Source organism: Manis pentadactyla, chromosome 10, assembly GCF_030020395.1.
Source record: "Manis pentadactyla isolate mManPen7 chromosome 10, mManPen7.hap1, whole genome shotgun sequence".
Taxonomy (NCBI): domain Eukaryota; kingdom Metazoa; phylum Chordata; class Mammalia; order Pholidota; family Manidae; genus Manis; species Manis pentadactyla.
Genome location: NC_080028.1, coordinates 95,026,321 through 95,048,095, shown reverse-complemented (window position 1 = coordinate 95,048,095; position 21,775 = coordinate 95,026,321). Strand labels below are relative to the sequence as shown.

The following is a 21,775-nucleotide window of genomic DNA, read 5'->3' as shown; positions in this document are numbered from 1 at the left end:
GCAGATAGATGTCTGTGGTTGTCAAGGTTAGGAATGCAGTCTAGGAGCATAGACAGCTCTTCCACAGAGCAATCTTTATGTTCCACACATTGGGGGCAGGGGATGGAGGGGGCAGAAGGGGTGGTGAAGTATAAACCCACACGTGTGGAATGATGCCACTTACATAAGGTTGCCCATGGCTGTGTGTGCCCGGAAGGACAGTAGCCAACACAGTAGCTTCTGAGTGGCAGGATAGCAGGTGATTTTCACTCCCTTTGTATCATTTGAGTGTGTCCCAGTGAATTTTTTTTTTTTGGTATCATTAATCTACAATTACATGAGCAACATTAAGGTTACTAAGACTCCCCCCATCATCAAGTCCCCCCCACATACCCCATTACAGTCACTGTCCATCAGCATAGTAAGATGCTATAGAGTCACTACTTGTCTTCTCTGTGTTGTACAGCCCTCCCTGTGCCTCCCCCCTACATTATGTCTGCTAATAGTAATGTCCCCCGTCTTGCCAATGGGTTTCAGCCCCAGGCAAGTTTGCTATGGATTAAGTGTGACCAAAGAAAATGACAGCAAAACGTTCTTAGGGTGAAAGGGTTATATCCAACTTTATTTCCAGGTGGCAGTTCAGTCACTAAAATCCTGTTCACTCAGAGCGAGTCTGCAGGCAGCAAGCCACTCTCTGCCTCTGTGTGCCCCTCTGTCCACACAGCCATCCTCTGGGCCTCTGTCCTCGGTGCTGCCACCACTCTAACCTCTGCTCTGCTCTCCTGCAGCCTTGCAGCCCTGCCACCGTGTCGCACGTAGAACACTGGGTGGAGCTCTTTTTATAGAGTCAACAGCCATATATTGCCCACAGGTGTGGAGTGAGCTAGTCAACCAGGGCCTGGTGAGAATTCTGGCCACAGAAACTCTCATTTTATCTACACTCCACCTCTCCAGGATTCTCTCCTCTCAATCCATGTGCCCTTAGTCCTCTGCAATGGTCCCTGTGCAAGGAAGCTTGAACATTGTTCTCTAGCCTCTCCAGCAAAAAGTCTTGCAGACACACAGGCAGAACTCGTGGCTCTGTCTCTGACCTCTGCCTCTTTAGTCTTAATGGCTGAAACTGCTGCTCTGGTTTCAGTTGTTGCCATAGCTCCAGTAAGATCCTATTTGGCTTCCCGTCTAATTTCCTTCCATCTACTCCTGCCTGTATCAAATCAACCCACATCTGGGTCCTCGTAACCCTCACGAGGCCCCTCAAATTCCTCCTGTGAGTAACAGGTCTTCTTTCTTTCTGGGTTCTCATTGCTCCAGCTACTGTACATGTCACCTCGCATTTTGTAATCGCTGCCTCAAGGAGGGCTGCACTGTCAGGGAAGACAGCTTTCCCGTCTCTGATCCTGACAGAGCAGTTCCATCCACCCCTAAGTCCCACAGCCCCCGGCTCAGCCTGAGTATAGGGGTGGACCATAGAGTGCTCCACGACCTGGGGAGGGGGCTGCTCCTCTCCTTGGGGAACTTTCAGCAGCTGGGTCTTTATTTTCTTTACAACCACTGGGCGTGCTTTCAATACAGGAGGGGCCAGTGCCTCCGGCACCACCCCTTCATCCTTCCCCAGCTCCTCCATTTCCGGAGCTGATGGCACCTTTCTCTCACCTCCCCCGAGTGCCTCCTCTGCTACAATCTTTACTTTTTCTACTGTGCCTCACAGCAATGCCAGCTCAGTCTTCAGAAGCTCTCTTACCTTCAGCTCAATGCTTCGCAGCGGGCGTTCTCATGCCACCTCCACCTGTGCTTCCCTCAGGAGTTCGTTCTTTTCCTTGATGGCCTCTTCCTCCTTCAGAACACCTGGCTAGCGCTGCTGTCTTGCTTCCAATGGCACCTTGCTGCCAGCGCTCTTGTGCTGCCTCCTCCCACATCAAGGCCATCTCCTTCCTCAGGGAATCCACAGACATTTGCAGCTCGTGTTCTCGTGCTACCATTCCTTGGGTCTCCTCTGTAGATCTTTTTAAGACAGTGAGAAGCAGCCAACCCACAGTCCCTGCTGCCTCACAGGCACTCTGCTTCTCAAAGGATCTGCTTACTATATCAAGAGCCACCCCTACTGCCTCAGGTGTCACCTCCACTTGCCTCCAGTCCTGGGGTGGGGCCCAGTCCTCTAGGAGGAAAGCCACCTCAGACCACATACCCATTGGGGGATGATCCACTGTCTCCCCATTCACAGGGGCAGCCTGTCTTTTTCCTTGGTCAACAATGAACCCTGCCGACTTTTGCCAATTGTCTTGCCAATGGGTTTCAGCCCCAGGCAAGTTCCCTATGGATTCAGTGTGACCAAAGAAAATGACAGCAAAACGTTCTTGGGGTGAAAGGGTTATACCCACTTTATTTCCAGGTGGCAGGTCAGTCACTAAAATCCTGTTCACTCAGAGCGAGTCTGCAGGCAGCAAGCCAGTCTCTGCCTCTGGGACCCTCTGTCCACACAGCCATCCTCTGGGCCTCTCTGCACAGTCGTCCCACACAGCAGTCCTCTGGGCCTCTGTCCTTGGCGCTGCCATCACTCTAGCCTCTGCTCTGCTCTCCTGCAGCCTTGCAGCCCTGCCACCATGTCACGTGCAGAGCACTGGGCGGAACTCTTTTTATAGAGTCAACAGCCATGTATTGCCAGTAGGTGTGCAGTGAGCTAGTCAACCAGGGCCTGATGAGAATCCTGGCCACAGAAACTCTCATTTTATCCACACACACCCCTTTTTTTTCCCCCCCTTATCCCTCCCTTCCCACCCACCCTCCCCAGTCCCTTTCCCTTTGGTAACTGTTAGTCCATTCTGGGTTCTGTGAGTCTGCTGCTGTTTTGTTCCTTCAGTTTTTTCTTTGTTCTTATACTCCACAGATGAGTGAAATCATCTGATACTTGTCTTTTTCTGCCTGGCTTATTTCACTGAGCATAATACCCTCTAGCTCCATCCATGTTGTTGCAAATGGTAGGATTTGTTTTCTTCTTATGGCTGAATAATATTCCATTGCGTATATGTTCCACATCTTCTTTATCCATTCATCTACTGATGGACACTTAGGTTGCTTCCATTTCTTGGAAATAGTGCTGCAATAAACATAGGAGTGCATATGTCTTTTAGAAACTGGGCTGCTGCATTCTTAGGGTAAATTCCTAGAAGTGGAATTCCTGGGTCAAATGGTATTTCTATTTTGAGTTTTTTGAGGAACCTCCATACTGCTTTCCACAATGGCTGAACTAATTTACATTCCCACCAGCAGTGTAGGAGGATTCCCCTTTCTCCACAACCTCACCAACATTTGATGTTGTTTGTCTTTTGGATGGTGGTGATCCTTACTGGTGTGAGGTGATATCTCATTGTGGTTTTAATTTGCATTTCTCTGATGATTAGCGATGTGGAGCATCTTTCATGTGCCTGTTGGCCATCTGAATTTCTTCTCTGGAGAACTGTCTGTTCAGATCCTCTGCCCATTTTTAAATTGGATTATTTGCTTTTTGTTTGTTGAGGTGCGTGAGCTCTTTATATATTTTGGATGTCAACCCTTTATCAGATCTGTCATTTATGAATATATTCTCCCATACTGTAGGATGCCTTTTTGTTCTATTGATGGTGTCCTTTGCTGTACAGAAGCTTTTCAGCTTGATATAGTCCCACTTGTTCATGTTTGCTTTTGTTTCCCTTGCCCAGGGAGATATGTTCATGAAGAAGTTGCTCATGTTTATGTCCAAGAGATTTTTGCCTATGTTTTTTTCTAAGAGTTTTATGGTTTCATAACTTACATTCAGGTCTTTGATCCATTTTGAATTTACTTATGTGTATGGGGGTTAAACAATGATCCAGTTTCATTCTGAATTGTTTCCATTTTTATAACCTCAGAAGAAAGATTATTTTTCTTTGGAAAAAATAAAGAGTTCTGATAGTGAAAGAGAAAGCTATATAGGGCAGCAGCCAGAAGGAAAATGCAAGTGGCGTGGGGCAGACATGGGCTTTTAATTTTTAAGCAGAAAAGTACATGTGTTCTGTTCTGAGGCTGCAGCAGGATATCCCTCAGGAAGCTGGAAATGAGGAAAATAGTATGGGTCACTTGCAAACAACTTCAAGCCATATACACAGCAAACAAGCAACGAGTGCCCAGCCAACCAAAGGCGGTTGAACACTAGGCAGAAAGAATGAGGAAGACTCACAAGCGCTGATGGAACCTGGTGGCCAAGATCTATTGTTACATAAAAATGCAACTTTCAGAGCAGAAGGTAGAATAGAACGTGCACCTGTTTGTGTGTGTTTTTGTAATGTACACACAGGCTTGTAGGAAGTTTCCAGGAAGAAACCTAAAATGCTCCAAGAAGATAGGGATGAGCTGAGGACTTTTATTTATTATGTACTCAGGCTATTTGTTTTCTATTAGAAAAATGTTAGGATGCCCTCCTAGCATACACACACACAGTAGGGCAGATTGGGTATGCCTTGCACAAAGGCACATAAGCTAGGGATGAACAGAAGCTAAAACATTCTGGGAAGGGGCTCTTTGTTCAAAATCATCTGCCCAGATACTTTCTAATATCTCAATGGCTGGAATTTGTGCTGTTCGTGGGCCTTCAAGTGCCCCCAAAGCAACTGAGAATGAATGAAGTGTCCCAAGAAAGAATGTGGCTGTTGGCCATGGAATGGGGAGTAATGATGGTGGCCAAAGAAATTTAGATTAAAAAAAGAGCCCTTAAACACCTCTCCGGTTTACTGCTTCCTAAGGTGGAACCAGCTCCGGGAGCCAGAAAAGATCAATGTTCACCTGAGAAAAGGCAAGACACTGGGGCCTAGCATCACAGCTAAGAGGCTGAAGCCCTGTTCTCATGTTCTGCTTGGAAAGGCAGAATTTTGTTGCTTGGCGCCTCAGCTAATTGGCCTCCATCTGACACTCTGGAGGGATTGTCTGATTAGAAGCCTCAGCTGCCTTGTTCATTATTTCTGATTAATGACAGCACCTGAAATCTCTGGACAACAGGGCCTGCTCGGGACCCAGGTGTGACCTACCCCGTCAACAAAAGCAAAATGGCTTTGTAGCCCCGGAGTGAAGCAGTCTGCCGAAAACCGTTGTCTTAAGTAAGTCCTGGTGCCTTGGGAGCACGTTTTGAACTGGCTCCTCCTCCTTGCCAGTTCCCTTGCTGCAAATCTAAAATAACTGACATGTGCTCACAGTGAATTCATTTGAGAAGTTTGTTTTAACATTAAGCAATCACACAAGACCTGTATCCACCGCCACTCACCACCAGTTGTTATTCTCATTGTACATTGATACTGTGGCACCGTCATTTGGGATCTAGAGTTGCTCAAGAGAAGGGATCAGTTGTGGTGTGTGGGCAAGCCAATCCTCCCAGCCTAAATGTTGAGGACCAGAGGCCCCTTGGGAGATACAGTGTTATCCACCTTCCCCCTGAAAACTTCCATTAGCCCCTAGGAGCCACTCAGAATCCATTGCTAAAAACACCTGATAAAGCTAACACCTGTCAGGAAAACTGTGACTTTGACATTGGCAAAAAGATTGCTCTGTGCTCTCTAGAGCCCTTTCAGATGGTCTGATTCTATAAGATTCCTTGCCATTCTGAATCTTTGACGAAAGTGTTGTACAATTCTGTAAATGGTGGAAAACCAATAGTAATACAAATGATTGTAAATAATTCTTGTCCATAGAGGTGCAATTGACTTCTGCCTTGGAAGAAGCCATTTTTGCATCTATCAGCAAAGTCATTTCTACATTTGATTGTCTTTATATAAGCCTGTTCTTTGGATTCTCTTGTGAGCCCATTTCTTTACTCCTGCAGTTTCATTCAATGAAGGAGTTAGAACAAGATCTCTGACACATTTTCATTTTGTATTTGAACAATGATCTTATTTTTATCCCCCATTGTCCTTTAACATACCTCATCTCTTTTTACCTTGACTACCCAGAAACATAACAGCAAAATTTTAAACCCACATGCAAGGTGTTGATTCACCAAGAATTTAACAGGATATAGTGGAAAGCTGCTCCAAACACCAGGGAGGCAGCTGTAAAGCAATGAAAATTGCAGCAGCCCTCAGCTCCCCCCCATTTCCCTCCCTTTCCCACTCAAGCTTCCACAGGAGGCCAAAGGCAGGGCCCTCTGACATTACTACAGGATGCAGCCACTCTGGCCCTGCAGTGGAGGGAGGCCAGTGCCTCATGCTGATCAGAGGCTCATCTGGGTCTGACATTCAGGGTCACATCCTGGTCACACTTCCTCCTCACACCAGACACAACCACTTCCTCTTTCTGCTGAGGACAGAAGTTGAATGACAGATGAGTTCTTAGGGTGTTGTAACACCCAGGAACATGAGGGCAAGTAATGGAGGAGTGTTCATTGCAGGGAGTCGCCCGAGCGGTTCCATCTGAACACATGCTGGTGTTGGAGAGGAAACATTTTCTTCTGACCTCCAAAGTTTCTTTTGGCTGGTCTAAGAATTAACATGGGATAGATTAGCAGGAGACAATCAAATTTAATTTTGAACATATAGGAACCCCACATCCATGAGAGATTCAAAGACAGAAAGATAAAATGAATATGCCATCCTGAGCAAGGAGGGCAATTCACAGGGCAACAAGAGCAGGTGCTTGATAATTAGATGTTTGCCTGGCCATATAGATGGTGATGCAGGCAAAATTCATCTCTGGTTAAAAACTCTTATTCTAGGAAAGCACCCCAATTTAGATTTCTTCTAGGTTAGGTAAAGGGCACAATTTCTCTTGAGCCCACTGTGTCTCCATTGCCCTCAGCTCAAAACAGTCCACCTGCCAAAGTGGGAGGGAGACTTCTTCTGAACCCCTTCTCCCATACTAGGTGTCATGTAAAACCTTATATTAACCCTGACATCAACAACTCCCCCATGTGAAATAGGATGCAAAGCAGGAGGAAGTGTTAGGGGAGTGCTGTGTATTTTCCTTGGTCCTTGTCCCTGCTGAAACAAAGAATTGAAGGGCAGAGTCACAGTAGTAAAGCAGAGTAAAAGTTTTATTTAAAGTTACTTAAAGAGAGAAAAAGTGCAGGCGACCTCATGGAGAGGAGGCACCCTGAAAGGTTTGTTTTATTTAAAAAGAAAAAGTGCACACTCGGAGAAAGGGGAGTGTGAGCTACCTCATAGAAGAGGCACTGAAAGATTGGGAAGGTTTTATTAAAGTTATGCACTTAGAGTACAGGTGACTTCAGAGAGGGGTACACACTGAAAAATTTAGGGTCTGGGGTTTTATAGGTGTTTGAGGATTTTCAGGAAGATGACAGGGCCAGGTGCAGATCTGCCAAATGGTCCCAGGATGTTAATCTTTGCTAAGACATTAAGTTTCTTCTTTTAACTTAACACAAGAAGTTTTCTGCTTTGATTCCTTTCCAGGATATCAGTTTCTGTCTAGCAACATATCAATCAAGACTGTCTGCCCTGCCTCCAAGGTGGGCTGAGCCACTGTCTGTTTGATTAAAATGCAATCTTAACTTTAAGATAGAATTCTTCCTGAATAAGCTGGGCCTTTGAGCAGGCCAGAGTAAATCCTGCAATGGTATGTTCTAATTGACACAGTGAAAACATAGGCTATGCTGAGATACTTTTATCTGGGGAGTATTTGACATTCTAGATCAAGTTGCTCCTGGCCTTCTGAGCTTTCTATTTTTAACTGGTTAACTCTTTGAGTCCCTTCTAGTGGGCTTTACTGGCCTTATTCTCATTCCACCCCACTCATATCTCTTTTCCTGCCTAACAGAGAAGCCTCTTCAGTCAGGGGCAGAGCTGAGGGAGGATGTTGTCAGGCAGCTGTGTCTGGGTAGGTCCCTCCCTCTGCATTAGGTAAAACTTGGATAGGGGAGGGTTCTTGATTCTGAACAAGAAATAATTCTCCAGCAGATTGGAAAACTGTAGGTAAGGAAGGAACTCATTAAAGTGAGAGTAGCGGGGAATGGCAGCTGCCTTGCAGGCAGCAGAGAGCAAGGAAAAACAGGGAGAAAAGGGAAGCTCACTGAACTCCTGCTCTGCATAGGGCAGATCCCTTGCCAAATCCTGAAGCCAGGGGCACTGGGTGTCCAGTATCTGCTTGAATTTGCACAGCACAGGGACTAAGCCCCTTCCATCCCAGGATTGGAGCAGCTGCAGAGCACTGGACAGAGTGAGATTATGTTCTGAGAACTTCTCAAAGGCAAAGGAGATTTTCATGCAGGCTACTTAAGTGCATGATCATATAGTCGCAGTCCTGGCCAGGTCACTCAGGTGATGGGAACTTGCAAGCCCACATCAGAGATCTCAGTAGCCCTTCCCTACTTGTCTGAAGTAGGATGGAGAGAGTGAACATTTGTGCTTAAGTCTAGAAAACTGAATGGAATAGCAAACAAAGACATCCACCACTGGCAGGGTGCAGAGACAAAACACAACAAGTTGAATAATGAGAAGTCTTTATTTAAGGCAAAAAGTACACACTCAAAGAAAGGGGAGTGCAGGCAACCTCAGAGAGGAGGTACACTTAAGGGCTTAGGATCTTGTATTTTAAGGCTTTCAAGAATGGGTCAAAGGGCAGAGGGGGACCAGTGTGTAGGCCTGACATGTAGTCTCATATCTGTCTTGTGAGAGACATGTCACCATCCATAGTCTTCTAGATAATTCTGTAAGAAACTTAACACAACAAATTTATTGATCCTGTTCTTCCCCAAGACAGTGGTTTCCCTCAAGCACTGGGAACATATCAGGACTGCTTGTCCTGCCTTCAGATAGGTTATTGTCTGATTACCAAAGAACTCAGAACTCCTTTGCATATTATGTTAGGAATCTTACCTCCAAACTCCCTGGTTTTTAAAATGGAATCTGAGCCTTAAGATGAAATCCCTCCTGTTCTTACTATACTATTTGTATCTTAGCATTTTTCATCAAAGGCAGGAAATATTCACCATGTTGCTTGTCCTGTCCTTGCCCCACTTCAAGCTGGCCCCCACAGCCCTGCTACATGACCCAGGACCCCACTGAGCACTCACCTCAGTGCCCAGACTGTCCTGTTGGTCCCATCTTACAGATGAGGTGACCTGACAAGGCAGCCAAGGCAGGAAGCCAGGCTGGCTTTCCCTCAGCCTCCAGGCCATGTTCTCTGCTGCTCTGTTGGTCTTCTTGACAGGGATGGTCCATTCATGCACTCAGAACTCCTTTGTATATTATCACTGGCCTTGTGAGGCCTCCCTCTCCACCCCCTGCCCCTTTTACTGGACAGCGGAGCCCACCATTCCCCCAGGCACATGTTCTCCCTCCACACCCACCTCCCCCATTTTTCCCTGTTAGGGACCTGCTAGTTCTCTGAGGATTTGCTCTGGGATCACCATCTCCAGGAAGCCCACCTCCTGTACCCCCATCCTTACTCCCTTAGGCAACACTTCCTGACCTTGCTTGGAGAGCATGATTCCTTCTTGATGCAAACCCCTGGTCCAGTGTACTTTAACGCATGAAGTCATCTGGAGATTGTTAAGATACTGATTCTTACGTCTGGGGTGGGTGCCTTTCAAATCCCTGGGTGATACCAACAGTGTTTGCTGAACACACCTGGAGTGGCAACAACATACATCAAGGGGCTTCTTGTTCTCAGTAGACCCAGAATCATAAACCTTTTCTCTGAAGGAGGTACTCTATGGTACCCTTCAACACATGTGAGCCCTGCCCTCAGCCAGACCCCCCACCCACGGGTCAAAGAGATGGAGCCACTCTAGATGCAGTATTTAAGTCAGTTTATACTCAACCCTGCCCAGCAGGCACCAACCCCATTGTGCCCACAAGGACCCTGAGGCTCACAGCAGGTAACTGGCAAAGCTGGCATTCCACATGAGGGCAGCCTTCACTGAGAAAGAATGAGTCAGGTCTGGAGTGAGGCAGGAGCCAGCAGAAGGTCAGCCCACTGTGAGGCTCACAGCAGAGGGAACATAACTACCTCTCCTGGAGAGGGGGCCACAGCTCCTTGGGGATCCCCGAAGTGCCATGCCCTTGCTGGGCACTCCCAGGAGCTGTGGCAGGAAGGCAACCTGTGTTGGGGAGGCAGGAGGCAGCTCCGCTGAGTAGCAGGAAGCCCAGAGCAGGTCCCAGCCCTCTGGAGGCACCCACCATGGAGCCAGTGACTTGGCCACGGCACACTCTCACACACACTCCTCTACAGGGGCTTCGAGCCCCAGCCAACCACTGCCCTGCACCCTGTCCTCTCTGACCTTCATGCCTCTAGCCTGCTGCTCCTGGGGCAAAGGACTGGAAGCATGCCCTACCACTGAACTAGATCCAGGGGCCCAGACACACAAGACACTTTGCTAGCCCAGAAGTGGCACTGGCAGGGCCCACCCCCCGTTGTCCCCAGCAACTTGCATCTTGGCTTCCCTGGAGACATGGGTTTACAGCTGCCCCAGGAAGAGGAGCCATGGCCCATGGGAGGACACATCGCCCAAAGCCAGGAAAATGCAGTCTTTCCTTCGTGAACCGGCCTGGCCTCTCACTGTGGGGACAAGCTAACTCACTAGAGGCAACACTACTTGCAGGCTGGTGCTACTGGAGCCCATGGCCCTGCTGTGCATCCCCCACCCCCAAATCACCTGAATCTGTAGTCACTGTGCTTCACGCAGGAAGTCACTTTATTAGGAAGCAGACACAGGGTACATTGCAGAGTGGGAAGCAGTGCGCTGCCTCCTGGCAAGAGCCAGGACAACAGTAGCCAGAGTCAGGGTGACCCCTGTGACCAGGCCCAAGCCTAGCATCACAGAAGTGACAGATGAGACCGAGCTTCCCATGCTCTGGTCACCAGCCTGGCCCAGGAAGATCAGCGGCCCCATGGTGACATCTGCTTCTTCTGTCACTGAAAAAAGACACCCAGGGTCACTTTAGTCCCTAACCAGGGATCAGATTAGGGGTTTTTCTCTGCATCCAGGGGCTGAACTAGGTTTTGTGCTAAGAGCTGCATTATCCCCCATACTTCTGATTACATCTATTCAGAACCCCCACAACAGTAGAGCTACCCTGACACCCAGAGGGGTGCTTAGGAACTCCCACTTAGCCCAAAACTGCATTCCCCTAGGAGCAAGTAGCCTAAACTGGGGGATGGAGGAAGAGTGTCCCCCAGAAGTGACAGCAGTTAAGACCTACCGTGCCTACGACTGCGGGTAGCAGGCTTGTGCCACTTTCTCACTAGCGGGGACAGACTCCTGGTATGGCCTGGAATGTCACAGCTCCCCTTGTGACAGCATTGACAGATGTCAGCAGTGCCTTCCACAGGGGACCAGCTGAGAGAGACACAAGAGCATCAGATGGCCATGTTGCCCGCAGAAGGCACTGATAACATGCACATTGGAGACTGAGTAGACACCAGGGTAGCTGATCAGGTTTTCTACCCCAGCCATGCCCCATCTGGTCCCTCACCTGTTGGAAGACTTGCTGAAGGAACAGGCTTTGTTTAGTTGGTCCGGGACTCGATCAGCCGGAGTGACCTTCAGATGGCAGGTGATATATACCTGGAAGTAAGAGCAGATTACCACGTAGAGTTCTTGGCTGTGCCAGTGATTTTCACACACCATTTCTTACGTAACCTTAACCCTTTGGGGATGCCCCATTTTAGAGATGGGGACAATAGAGAGTCACAGGTTGACTTGCTTAAAACTTGGATTGGAACACATTATCACCCAGTCTTTCTCAAACTTGTCCAGTCACTTAGCATCCTGCCCCCTGCAGAAGGGAGGATTTTGACAAACCCAGGGCTCAGGTCTGCCCTGGTCCTCTTGGCAGAGGCATCCCCTGCCAGAAGTGACCCTCTGACTCCAGGGAGTGCTCCCAACACTGCAAGGCCTTGAAGTTCTACCACCTTCCCTCTGCAGCCTTCTGCAGAGCGACAAACCTTGTCCACCACCTAGAGGTTGAGTACCAGCAGGGAGGACATTTCAGAAACTTGAACAAGCCAGGAAGCTCCTCTGGCCTCCTGCCTGCCCCACCAGAGAAGGCCTTCTGTGTCCTTTAGAATCCCTGGTTTTAGGAAGGAAACCGCTTTTATCCTCAGCTTCCCCGTACATTTTTCTGATGCTAACTGGGGCCTACATCCCAGGGTGGTTTCAGTAGCTCTGGATTAAGAGTTTCCTTCTCCTTTGTGCCATGGCTATGGTCAACCTAGCCAACCCCTCCCTTTGAGGGAGAACCCTCCCAGAATTGAGGCTACCTTCCATTGATCCACATGTCCTCTGGTCTCTGTTATCCATCCCCCACCCAAGTCCCTGGACATACAGATGCCAACTCAGGTTTCACTCATGCTGATGACCACCATCCCTGTGAGACCTTATCCCCTTATTCCTTCCCACTGGACTGCCTGATATCAACATCAACTCCCTACCCTAACTGGGATCCTCTGCCCTAAGACCTAGAGGGTCCAGGCATTGGGACCCTTTCTCTGTCTTCCTCATTTCCAGCCCCATTCAACCTGGGACTGGCCATCAGAAGCTTTAGGACAGGTAGCAAGAGGGACATGGATTAGAGCTGTCTACCCATCTGTATCAAACTACTGTTCTCTGAACAGAACGATTGGTCAAAGTGAGGTAACATCAATGGACTCTCCTAAAAATTCACACTGCTCACCCTTTAATGCCATCCTACCCTAGGAGGCTCTGGGTCAGTGTTTTGCAAACCGAGCTGCTTATTAGTCACCTAGAAGCTTAAAGCTTCTGATGCATTGCCAAGTAAAACAAGATAGACTAGTGGATGGGTGGTAGAGGATGATATTAGTGGCAGAACCTAGGTTGTAGGTACATAGGTGGTTGCTATAAAAATTCAGTTTTACGTGAAGACTAATAAAATGTTGGGAAAAAGTGGTGTCAGTCCTCACCCCAATTAAGTGAAAATATAGGATTATATGCAAGTATCAATATTTTTATGGCTTTTCCAGGTGACTAACAGAGCCAGAGTTGAAAAATCCCTTCTTTAGTCACTTCTCCTTCCTGACCAGCTATTCCAAACTTCACATCCCCACTCCTATATTGGGAAACTTCTTTAGAAGCTGCTTGATTTTTAGTTGTAAGATTTCACCAGTCTTTTCTGGCTAGAAGCCAGTCTTTCTACCTATGCTTCCTGCCCCACCTGCCCAGGCCTCCACCACCAGGAGTGGTCTACACCCTGGCTCCCTCCCCATCTACCGCCCTTAGCTTCAAGTTGGGGTTTTTAGCTTAGGAGTTCAGGGGGTGGCCCCTAGAGCAGCAACACCAACAGTACCTGGAGGCTTGTGAGAAATGCAGATTCTAGGCTCCACTCTGGACCTACTGAACCAAACCCTGGGGGTGGGGCCCACAGTCTATATCAACAGGAAATCTGAGTACATCAGCATCATAAGGAATCACCAGTCTAGCCTACAATCAAGTTTGAGAGGCTACCCTATGTGAAATGAAGTTCATACGCACTTTCCTTACCCTTCTAGAAACCTCCAGGAAGAGCCAACACTCACTTTTATCAACTCCTTTACTCAACCCAACATCGTATGGCTTCTGGCCCTGCTACCCCTGGCAGGGACAAGATGAATGACCTGGTCACCAAAAGCTGTGGTTGTTGGTCATCTTTGAGCCATTGGCTAAGTCTCCTGGGTTCCTATTCTTCTAGTTGGTTCTATTTCTAGGACCCCTGGTTCTCTCTCCATCCTTCACAGGTTTTCTACTTATCTCCTAAGGGTCTGTGTTGATCCTACCTTCTCCTTGAAGATCTCACTAGAGCCCATGGCTTTATCTACTTGGTAAGTTGGTGGCGTTTGAGACAGGGGCAAGCTATCGACTTGTTGCTTAAGGGGACAGCTAGTGAGTGACAGCAGCAGACAGTAAGCCTTCTCTGCCCAAGCCTGCAGTTTCGTCTGATACCAAGCCATTAAAAAATCTATTACCGTGTTTCTGGAGTCATTTGCAAAGTGGAACACATCTACTGTGAACTGGAGAGTCTCTGGCCGGGGCCTGGGGGCTTTGAAGGCAGAAGAAGCATCAGAGAGACCATCCACAAGACAACTTTGAATAGAACAAGTGAAGAATGGAGTTAGAGGCCAGGGAAGGTGGCAAAGTTCATGTTGTTACAAGGATTGCCTGGAAAGGCAGGGCAGCCCTCACCCGTGGAAGTCCACGATGCTGTGATAAGGGGAGGTGTTACGGTCTGGCGTCAGTGTGGCCACACAGTGGTCCACGAACAGTCGCAGTGGCACATGGCTGCCAGTGTGGACTTCAGCCTGCAGGTGGGCTGTATCTCCCAGCTGGAAGGTGGGGGACCTCTTCTCAGCAACCCAGTTCTCTGAAAGGCATATAGTGATCAGAAACAGCTAGAACTCTCCACCAGCCCCCCGCCAGCCCTCTTTGCTCACCATCCATCAGGCGTAGAGAGAAAACCAGCTTCTCCTCCGAGAACACTGTGCTCTTGAAGGGCACCCAGGTGGGCAGGATGGCCTGGCTGCTCACATTGCCCTGCCTGGGAGAAGAGCAGCAGCTGCTCACACCAGCCTGGGGCTCACTGCATCTGGCTCCAGAGTGGGCAGAGTCCTCAGCTGTGGCCCTAGGCAGCTGCTAGTCCCTGACGGCTGACAGGCCCCTGAAGCCTGAGCCTGCCCCCAGCCCTGCTAACCCCCACACCTGTGAGCAGGCCCCACCCCATCAGCCGTGACGGACCTCAAGGCTGCGGCATGAGACAATACACCTGAATTAAGAGTTTGGTTTCTAGATCCCCATCTGCTCCTTATCAAGGTTATTCCTGGAGGCTCAGGCTTGGGGCCTGAGGGGGCAGACCCTCTGCACCCCTCAGGGTTCTTGAGGAGAGTCCTAGCAAAGGCAGGCCTCTGGAGTAAGTGCAGATAGGCCTCTGGTTCTCTGAGACAGCCCAAGCCTATACTGAAACAGGAAGGTCCTTGGAAGCAGCCAGACACCCCCAGGTGTCTGCTCTGCTGATCCCCCAGGGCTGTGTGGAAGAGACTGCTCCTGGAGTGGTGCTGCTATGAGGGCCAGAGCTCAGGTCCCTGGGGCCAGGATAAAACACTGCAGCTGGGGGCAGCCACCCTGCAAGGTGCACAGCCGACAGGCCCAGTGAGCCAACTGTTAATGTTTGTATGCAATTTAACTAGTAGTTTGTTAAAACCTATATATATATTCAAGTTATGTCTGTCTTTCGACATGTTCGATCTCAGCCATGTAATGCATATTTCACCCAAAACTGAGATACCATATAATCCACAAGGCCAAAGCATTGTAGAACATGCCCATGGCACCCTTAAAGCTCAATTGGAAAAAAAGAAAAAAAAGGGGGGGGGAGTTATACCCCCAGTCACCACAGAACCATTTAAATCATATCTTATTTGCAGCCAAAACTGAATCTGATATATTAAATCAGATAAAAGACATGTTCAAAGAACCCCTGAATAGTCTCTGGTACGCTGTCACATCTCTCTTAACCCTAAGCATTTTATGTCTTCTATTGCTGTTACTAGGGCCTTGTGTCCTTCGCAGCATGTGGAAACTCATCCAACAAGCCTTAAGAGACCTGCATCATTTGAAATTGCAGATGGCCCCCCCATTTGTAAATCATAAGTTCTAAAGTCAAGTATGGTAGCCAATGACAGGTAAGATATGGTTGAATTGTAAATACCAACCTAAGACTGGGACTGGTCGACAGAGGACTATAGCCCCATGACGGGGAAGAATTTACTTCAACCATACAACCTAAGACAGACACATACCTTGACCCAGTCTGAGTTAGGCTGGTTGTTTTATTAAAGAAAAAAGGGGGAGATGTTGGGGACGGCCTTTGTCTTCTCACATGTTTGCAGGCAGAATGGGAAAGCACCTTCCCCCATGTCTGAACGCAGCATGGGAAAGCACCAACTTGAGAGCACCCGGTGCAGTCCTTGGAAGTTATCTGCCCACAAACACATATCTTGTCCTCGAAGACGAGCCAAGACTCCTGACTCTGAAAATAGGGAGACCTTGAGGATGTGTGAAAACACCTCCCCTGCTTCTGGCCTGCCCCCCCCTGAGAAGGGAAAGATGAGTATAGCACTTGGCTGAGGTCCAAGAAAGGCAGTATAAAAATAAAGGTGCTGCGCCACATCGGGGCTGCAGCCATTGTCTGTCTATCTGTGTTGTCTGTGTTCTTTGTTCTCTCCTTTCACCTAAAGAAGATGAGTGGCACATTACATCTTGCGCCCAACGTGGGGCATCCTCTCAGAGTGAGGTTAGAGATAGATTAGAGCTTGCTTGCTTGCTTATGCTGTAATAAAGAGCTTGAGTGAACTATCAGTCCCAGCCTGCCTCCTGTCCAACCCGCACGCTGCTGGACGGCGCAAGAAGAAATTCTACTGATATGTTCCAGGGGCCCTCTGGAAAATATCACCAACATTCTCAGGTCAGTCCCAGGCAGGGGTTCTGAAGTGAGAAACGGCTGTGGTCCCAGGAAGGCTTTGGCCTGACCAATAAGAGAGCAGCTGGGCTTTCTGCCCTTGGCTCCTGCGCCTGCCACTCCACGTGGTCAGGCCCAAGCTCCTCAGTGCTCAGCTGGGCCCTAAGCCCCTGCTGCTACATCTCAGCCCCGTGTCCCAGACCCTCTCACCAACTGCCATCCACCTGCTATACCAGCTACCGGTGACCTTCCAGGCTGAACAGCAGGCCTCATGCATTCTGCAGGACTCTCAGGGAGGGGCACGGGCTCAGGTAAGCCTGAATGCTTTCACTGGGCCTATTGGGCTCTGAGAACCTGTCTGTCCCTCTCACCTTCCCAACTATTGACGAGACCCTGGGCTCCAGTCCCTACTGGTGACATGCCCTCCCCTGCGGAGAGCAGAGGGCTCTGCCCAGACTGTCTCAGGCCCCTCCCGGGATCTTGCTCTGGGAAACTCTACCTTGACCCACACTAACCTGGGGTAGCGGCACTTGATGGGAATCTTGGCGAGGTTAGTCCTCAGGATGGACAGGTTCCTCTCTGGGTGGGGGTTGTGGAGCAGGAATGTGCTGTACACCAGGGCATCATTGGTCACCTGAAGGAAAGGGGAGGGTTAACCCTACAAGCATCACCTGTCCCAGGTGTGCCCAACCCATGCCGGTTGAAGGGGGAGGGTGGAGAAAACAGACCCTGGACTCAAAGCCCACCTGGCTGTTGGCCTATGGAAAGCCTGACAGGTGCCACCCTCGCCAGTGTTTTATCCCCGAAAGGATACCACCACAGAGGGTGTGGATCAGCTCTGCATCAGGCAGCAAGCAGTGCTCAGTGACCAGAGGCACTGGGCATGGGCTCTGCAACTCAGGCTGCCACAACCACCCCACACTCACACTTAGTTTCCTTTTTCAGGGCCATGGGGCCAAGAAAGCCAGGCAGTTCCCGGAACTTGAACTCATTGCCACAACAGTTAACACTAGAGTTGTCCTCTCTCTTCTGACCTATTCTCAAGCCAATTTCACAGAAGGGGAAGCTGGTTCAGTGGCTTCCCGAGGCTGGAAGAGCCCAGGTAATGTGCAGCTTCTGATGGGCTGCACAGAGGCTGCTAGGGCCCAAGTGGCTGCTGGCCCCACCTGATCCACTCGGTCTTCAGGAACAGTCCTAGCTTTCTGCTAGCAAGCACCCCAGGTGGACCATCTGTGTAATTTGTGGGACCCAGTACAAAGTGAAAATGTGGGGCCCTTGTTCAAAAGTCAGGAATTCAGGACAGCCAGCACTAAGCCACGTGTGGGCCCTGTGGGACTGCATTCCCAGGAGCCAGCCCTGGCCCCAAGTGATCCTCATCTGGCAAGGCTGGGAACCCACACTGGAGGAGGAGGGACCAGGCTGTGCTCCACACTGAACTCACCTGGGGATCTGAAAGTTACTGACACCTGTTCCCACTTTCATTCTCATTTAGGACGGGAGATAGGATTTTCCCTAGGTGATTCTAATACCCAAGATTTGGGAGTCACTAGACTAGAATAATTCTGTTAGTAACTCCTAGGACTCTCTGGTCTGCCTCCCCTCTCACCAGAGAAACAAGGGCCAGGAGACCTCAAGCCCTGGTGCTTCCCCCTAAGGCCACAGCTCCAGGCGGAGGCTCCAGGGGCTGAACCAAGGGTACCGCGGACTAGCCAGGGATCCTGGACCCTACCCAGTCCTTCCTTGCCTTGCTGGCAGGCCCATTCTTGTAGACTGATATCCGTGTCCCCACTGCTGACTTGCGGAAGGAGGTGTGGCCTGAGGCACTCACCTCTCTTGTCGCATAGCCTCCCATGTGGGACTGACTCCCAGATGCCTGGTTTGAGCCTTAAGGTCTTCAACACAGAAGAGATAAAACCCTTTGTCCCTTCCTTCAATGCCACCTTTAATTTGAGGCTTCAAGCCATTAGCCATGAGAGAGTTAGGCCAAAATTTAAGTTTTTGGATTACCTCTGGGCTTTCTGGGGTGTCAACACTGACCTCTTCCAAACAAGTTTCTGGGGCCCCAGCAAGTGCTGGGCTACCCACAGGGTTATCCCAACATACCCCACACCTGGGCCACGTCTCTCCTGGATGCTCTCGAGAGCTTCATAAACCCTCAGGAATCAAGTGGAGTACCCGGTCTGACCCACAGTACACTGCCACCTGTGGACTCTGCCCTACTTACCTGATTTTAGCAGCTAAAGGTGAGACCTTCCCCCCTCCACACCCCATGTCACCAGTGCCCAGCTCCTGGCCTCAGCTGCTCCTCCCTGCCCCCCAACCAGGGAAAGGGAGCTGCCCTCACCCACCTGGAGCTGGCTCTGCAGCACCCCCACCATGCCCCCCACTGAAACCAGCCCTGAGGCTCCAGCCTCACCTGCATGCTGCTGCCACACTTATGCAATCCGACCTCAAACCTGATCACATTGTCCTGGTCCAGGGGCTCACAGTTCTCAGGGCCGAGGGTGAGGTCTGCAGGCCTGACGAGCTTCCCAGTGCCAAAAAGGTCCTTGTTCACAGTGACCACCAGCTGGGCCTCCAGGCACTCCACCACCACAGGCACCTTAGAGGGCCTGGGACTGGGGGTCTCACTCCTCCAGGTGGTCTGAGAGTAGCATAGCTCCATACTTCCCCAGAGCAGAAAGCAGACAAAAAGCCTGTGACTCAGGATCATGGTGCCCACAAAGTCACTCCTACTGGTAACTGCTAGGCAACCACCACCAGCCCTCTTATACCCTGGTTGATGGCCATACCCACCTGGGCTCCCACCTGCCTCTCTTCCCCAGCCAATCCAGTCAACTAGGCCCTAGCTGCTCGAAGTGGCCCCTGGCCCAGCAGCATTGGCATCACCTGGGAGCCTGATAGAGCTGCAAACTCAGCCCCACCCTAGGCCAATCTTCTGGTTTGTCAGAACCTGGTTTTCCACTGTCTCCCCATATGATCTGTATTCACGTTAAGGTTTGACAAGTGTGGGCTGGCACCTGGTCAATCATAATCTCTCACCCCCTCCCTATGCCCACCCAACCTCACAGCCCAGTGAGGGAGCTGAGGGCCATCCCAGGTCGATGGGGGAGACCAGGAGAAAGACCTTGACTGAAGGGTGGGTAGTGTTTTGTCAGAGGTGATAGGGAGCTCATTCCAAGTGGAGTACAGGAGGCGGCATCATCAGGAGGCCAGGGAATTTCCCTGGCCACTGCCCAATTTTTGGGGAGATAGGTGGGGAGGTCGGCTCAGGCAGAGGCAGCTGTGCAAACAGATGTGTAGAGAGGGCACTGGGTGGGCTTGGGGGCGAAACTCAGGGGCTCAGAGTTGCTGGTGTCTCAGGTCATGGGGGTGCAGGGCAAGAGTGGCAGTTCAGGGGGCTGAGGAGTTGGAAGGAACAGGATCACGAAGGTACCACGCTGAGAGGCTGGATTTTGCTCTGCAGGCAAGGGAAGCCACAGAAGGGTGCTGAAGGAGGTGAGTGACCTGGCTAGCTCTGGTTGGGAAGGGGTAGGGCTAGAGACAAGGGTCAGGAGGCTACTGTCCCGGTCCTGGCAGGAGAGGGTGAAGGACTGCCATGTCAACATTTACTGGTGGTCTGTTCTGCCAGGCCTGTGTGAGACACCTTCAAGAGAGGAGGAAACTACAAAAATGAATGGCACTTAACTCCTAGGGGCAGTAGTGTAGACTCACTTGCAAATGCTTGCTTCCAAAGCAAATGAACCACAGATTTAAGTTACCTAATCTGTCGGTGGGTTCTTTTTGCTGCGTGTGTGTGTGTGTTTTGGGGGTGGTGTTGATACTCCAGTTTACCTGTGGAGGGAAGAAATTAACCCCAAAACTTCTTGATTTGGGGGTAGTGGGTAGAGGCAGCCAGCAGAGAGAAGCAGGTGAGAGCTTAGAGCTCAGGCTCCAAGCTGCCTACATCAGTGGAAACCCTCCCCTCCGGGTTTCCTGCCTGCTAGGCCTAAAGGGAGAGAACCAGCTGTGGCCTGAGGCCCCTGAGAGACAGTGAACTGTGTCCCCCAAGTGGTGGCCCGCTGGGGATGGGCCTCTCCGTGCTTGTTACCCAGCTGTATTTGCGAATTGAGCTGAGGATGAAAAACCAGGGCCTCCCTAAAGCCTGGTATCAGTCCCCTCTCCCTCTCTGCCTTCAAGTTAACCACCCCCACACCCGTTTAGAAGGCTTCAGAAAAAAAAGATTGAAGAAATTGGTGAGGGTGGGGATGAGGTGTGTAGTGGGTGGGGAGCCTAGGTGAGGATAGGGGAGAGTCTGTGCACATGAGGTGGTGGTAAGCATCTGTTCCTCTAATCCGGAAAGAGGACTAGACACAACCCATCAGTGAAGATGGCTTGTCCAGCCCCTACTCCCTCAACCCTGCCCAGATACGGGGTCTTTTGCATTTTTCTGAGAAGTGCTGCCATCTGGTGGCCAGAATGAGCCAAAGGTGTGGCCACCATCCCAGAGCATTTCCCTTAAAATTCCTTAGATCCCAGATACTGGTTTCTAAACACTATTCCTCTCTAAAAGCAGGACTCAGGGCTTCTTGGAGAATTGGCTGATTCCAGGACTGAGGCCAAGAAAGTACAAGGTGAACCTGGAGTATCTTGTGCCCAAAACTCACAAAATGATGAGAAGATGTGAAAGACCACAGGAACCAAATTGGGGGAAAATGTATATCAAAGTGAATGAGAACAATACAGACTACACATTGAATAAAATAAGAATCCATGAGCATCCATGCTGATGATAAATACATGCATAAAATCTCATAAATGGGAAACTTCCTTACAGTGGAAGGCCAAGTAATTAATCTTAGGAGGAATGACAGATTTAGAAAATAACCATTTGCAATCACAGTAGTAACAAATCCAGGCAAGAATTATCAGTGTATGTTAAAAACTTAGTTGATGGCATGATGGAGATGTTAGCTAACTGAAGTTGGAATTATTTTGCAATATATGCATATCAAATCAACATGTATACATCTTGAATTTACACGTTGTCAATTATATCTTGATAAAGCTGGGGAGAAAAGTTCTGGAGATGGATGCACATCAGCTTGAATGTACTGAATGCCACTGAACTTGTACACTTAAAAATGGTTGAAATGGTAAATTTTCTGTTAAGTATGTTTTACCAAATAAAAATAGTAAAAAGAACAAAATGAAACTAGCTGATGGATGTTTGAATACATAGTTTCAAAGTTTCTCCCTAAAGATTCTTTAATTACAGAGGAGTAAGTGGTTACTTTAGGTGGATAAATCAGCAGATACCACTAGCCACATGGTCAAAGTTAACTAACCACTAGTGGAATAAGTCTCCCATTAGTGGGATAAACTGACATCATATGCCCCCTACTGTGAGGGGTTGA

General features: G+C 49.5%; 1 protein-coding gene across 1 annotated transcript; it reads right to left on the bottom strand.

The window, feature by feature from the left end:
• Window positions 1–10,600: 10,600 nt before the first annotated feature.
• Window positions 10,601–19,426, bottom strand: ZP3 (zona pellucida glycoprotein 3). Its single transcript, XM_036904467.2, has 8 exons — window positions 18,796–19,426; window positions 16,895–17,013; window positions 14,359–14,462; window positions 14,111–14,288; window positions 13,894–14,011; window positions 11,409–11,500; window positions 11,136–11,272; window positions 10,601–10,848 (listed from the first exon to the last, which is right to left on the bottom strand). The coding sequence occupies exons 1-8, from the start codon at window positions 19,090–19,092 to the stop codon at window positions 10,631–10,633; spliced, it is 1,263 nt and encodes a 420-aa protein (XP_036760362.2). The 5' UTR covers window positions 19,093–19,426; the 3' UTR covers window positions 10,601–10,630.
• Between the last annotated feature and the right edge of the window lie 2,349 nt (window positions 19,427–21,775).

Coding starts and splice junctions, on each gene's coding strand:
- ZP3 (XM_036904467.2), bottom strand. CDS start 19,092: ATGATCCTGAGTCACAGGCTTTTTGTCTGCTTTCTGCTCTGGGGAAGT. Junction 14,012..14,110: donor AGCATCGTGGACTTCCACGG/GTGAGGGCTGCC, acceptor TTCTATTCAAAG/TTGTCTTGTGGATGGTCTCT. Junction 10,849..11,135: donor TACCCGCAGTCGTAGGCACG/GTAGGTCTTAAC, acceptor GTCTTTTTTCAG/TGACAGAAGAAGCAGATGTC.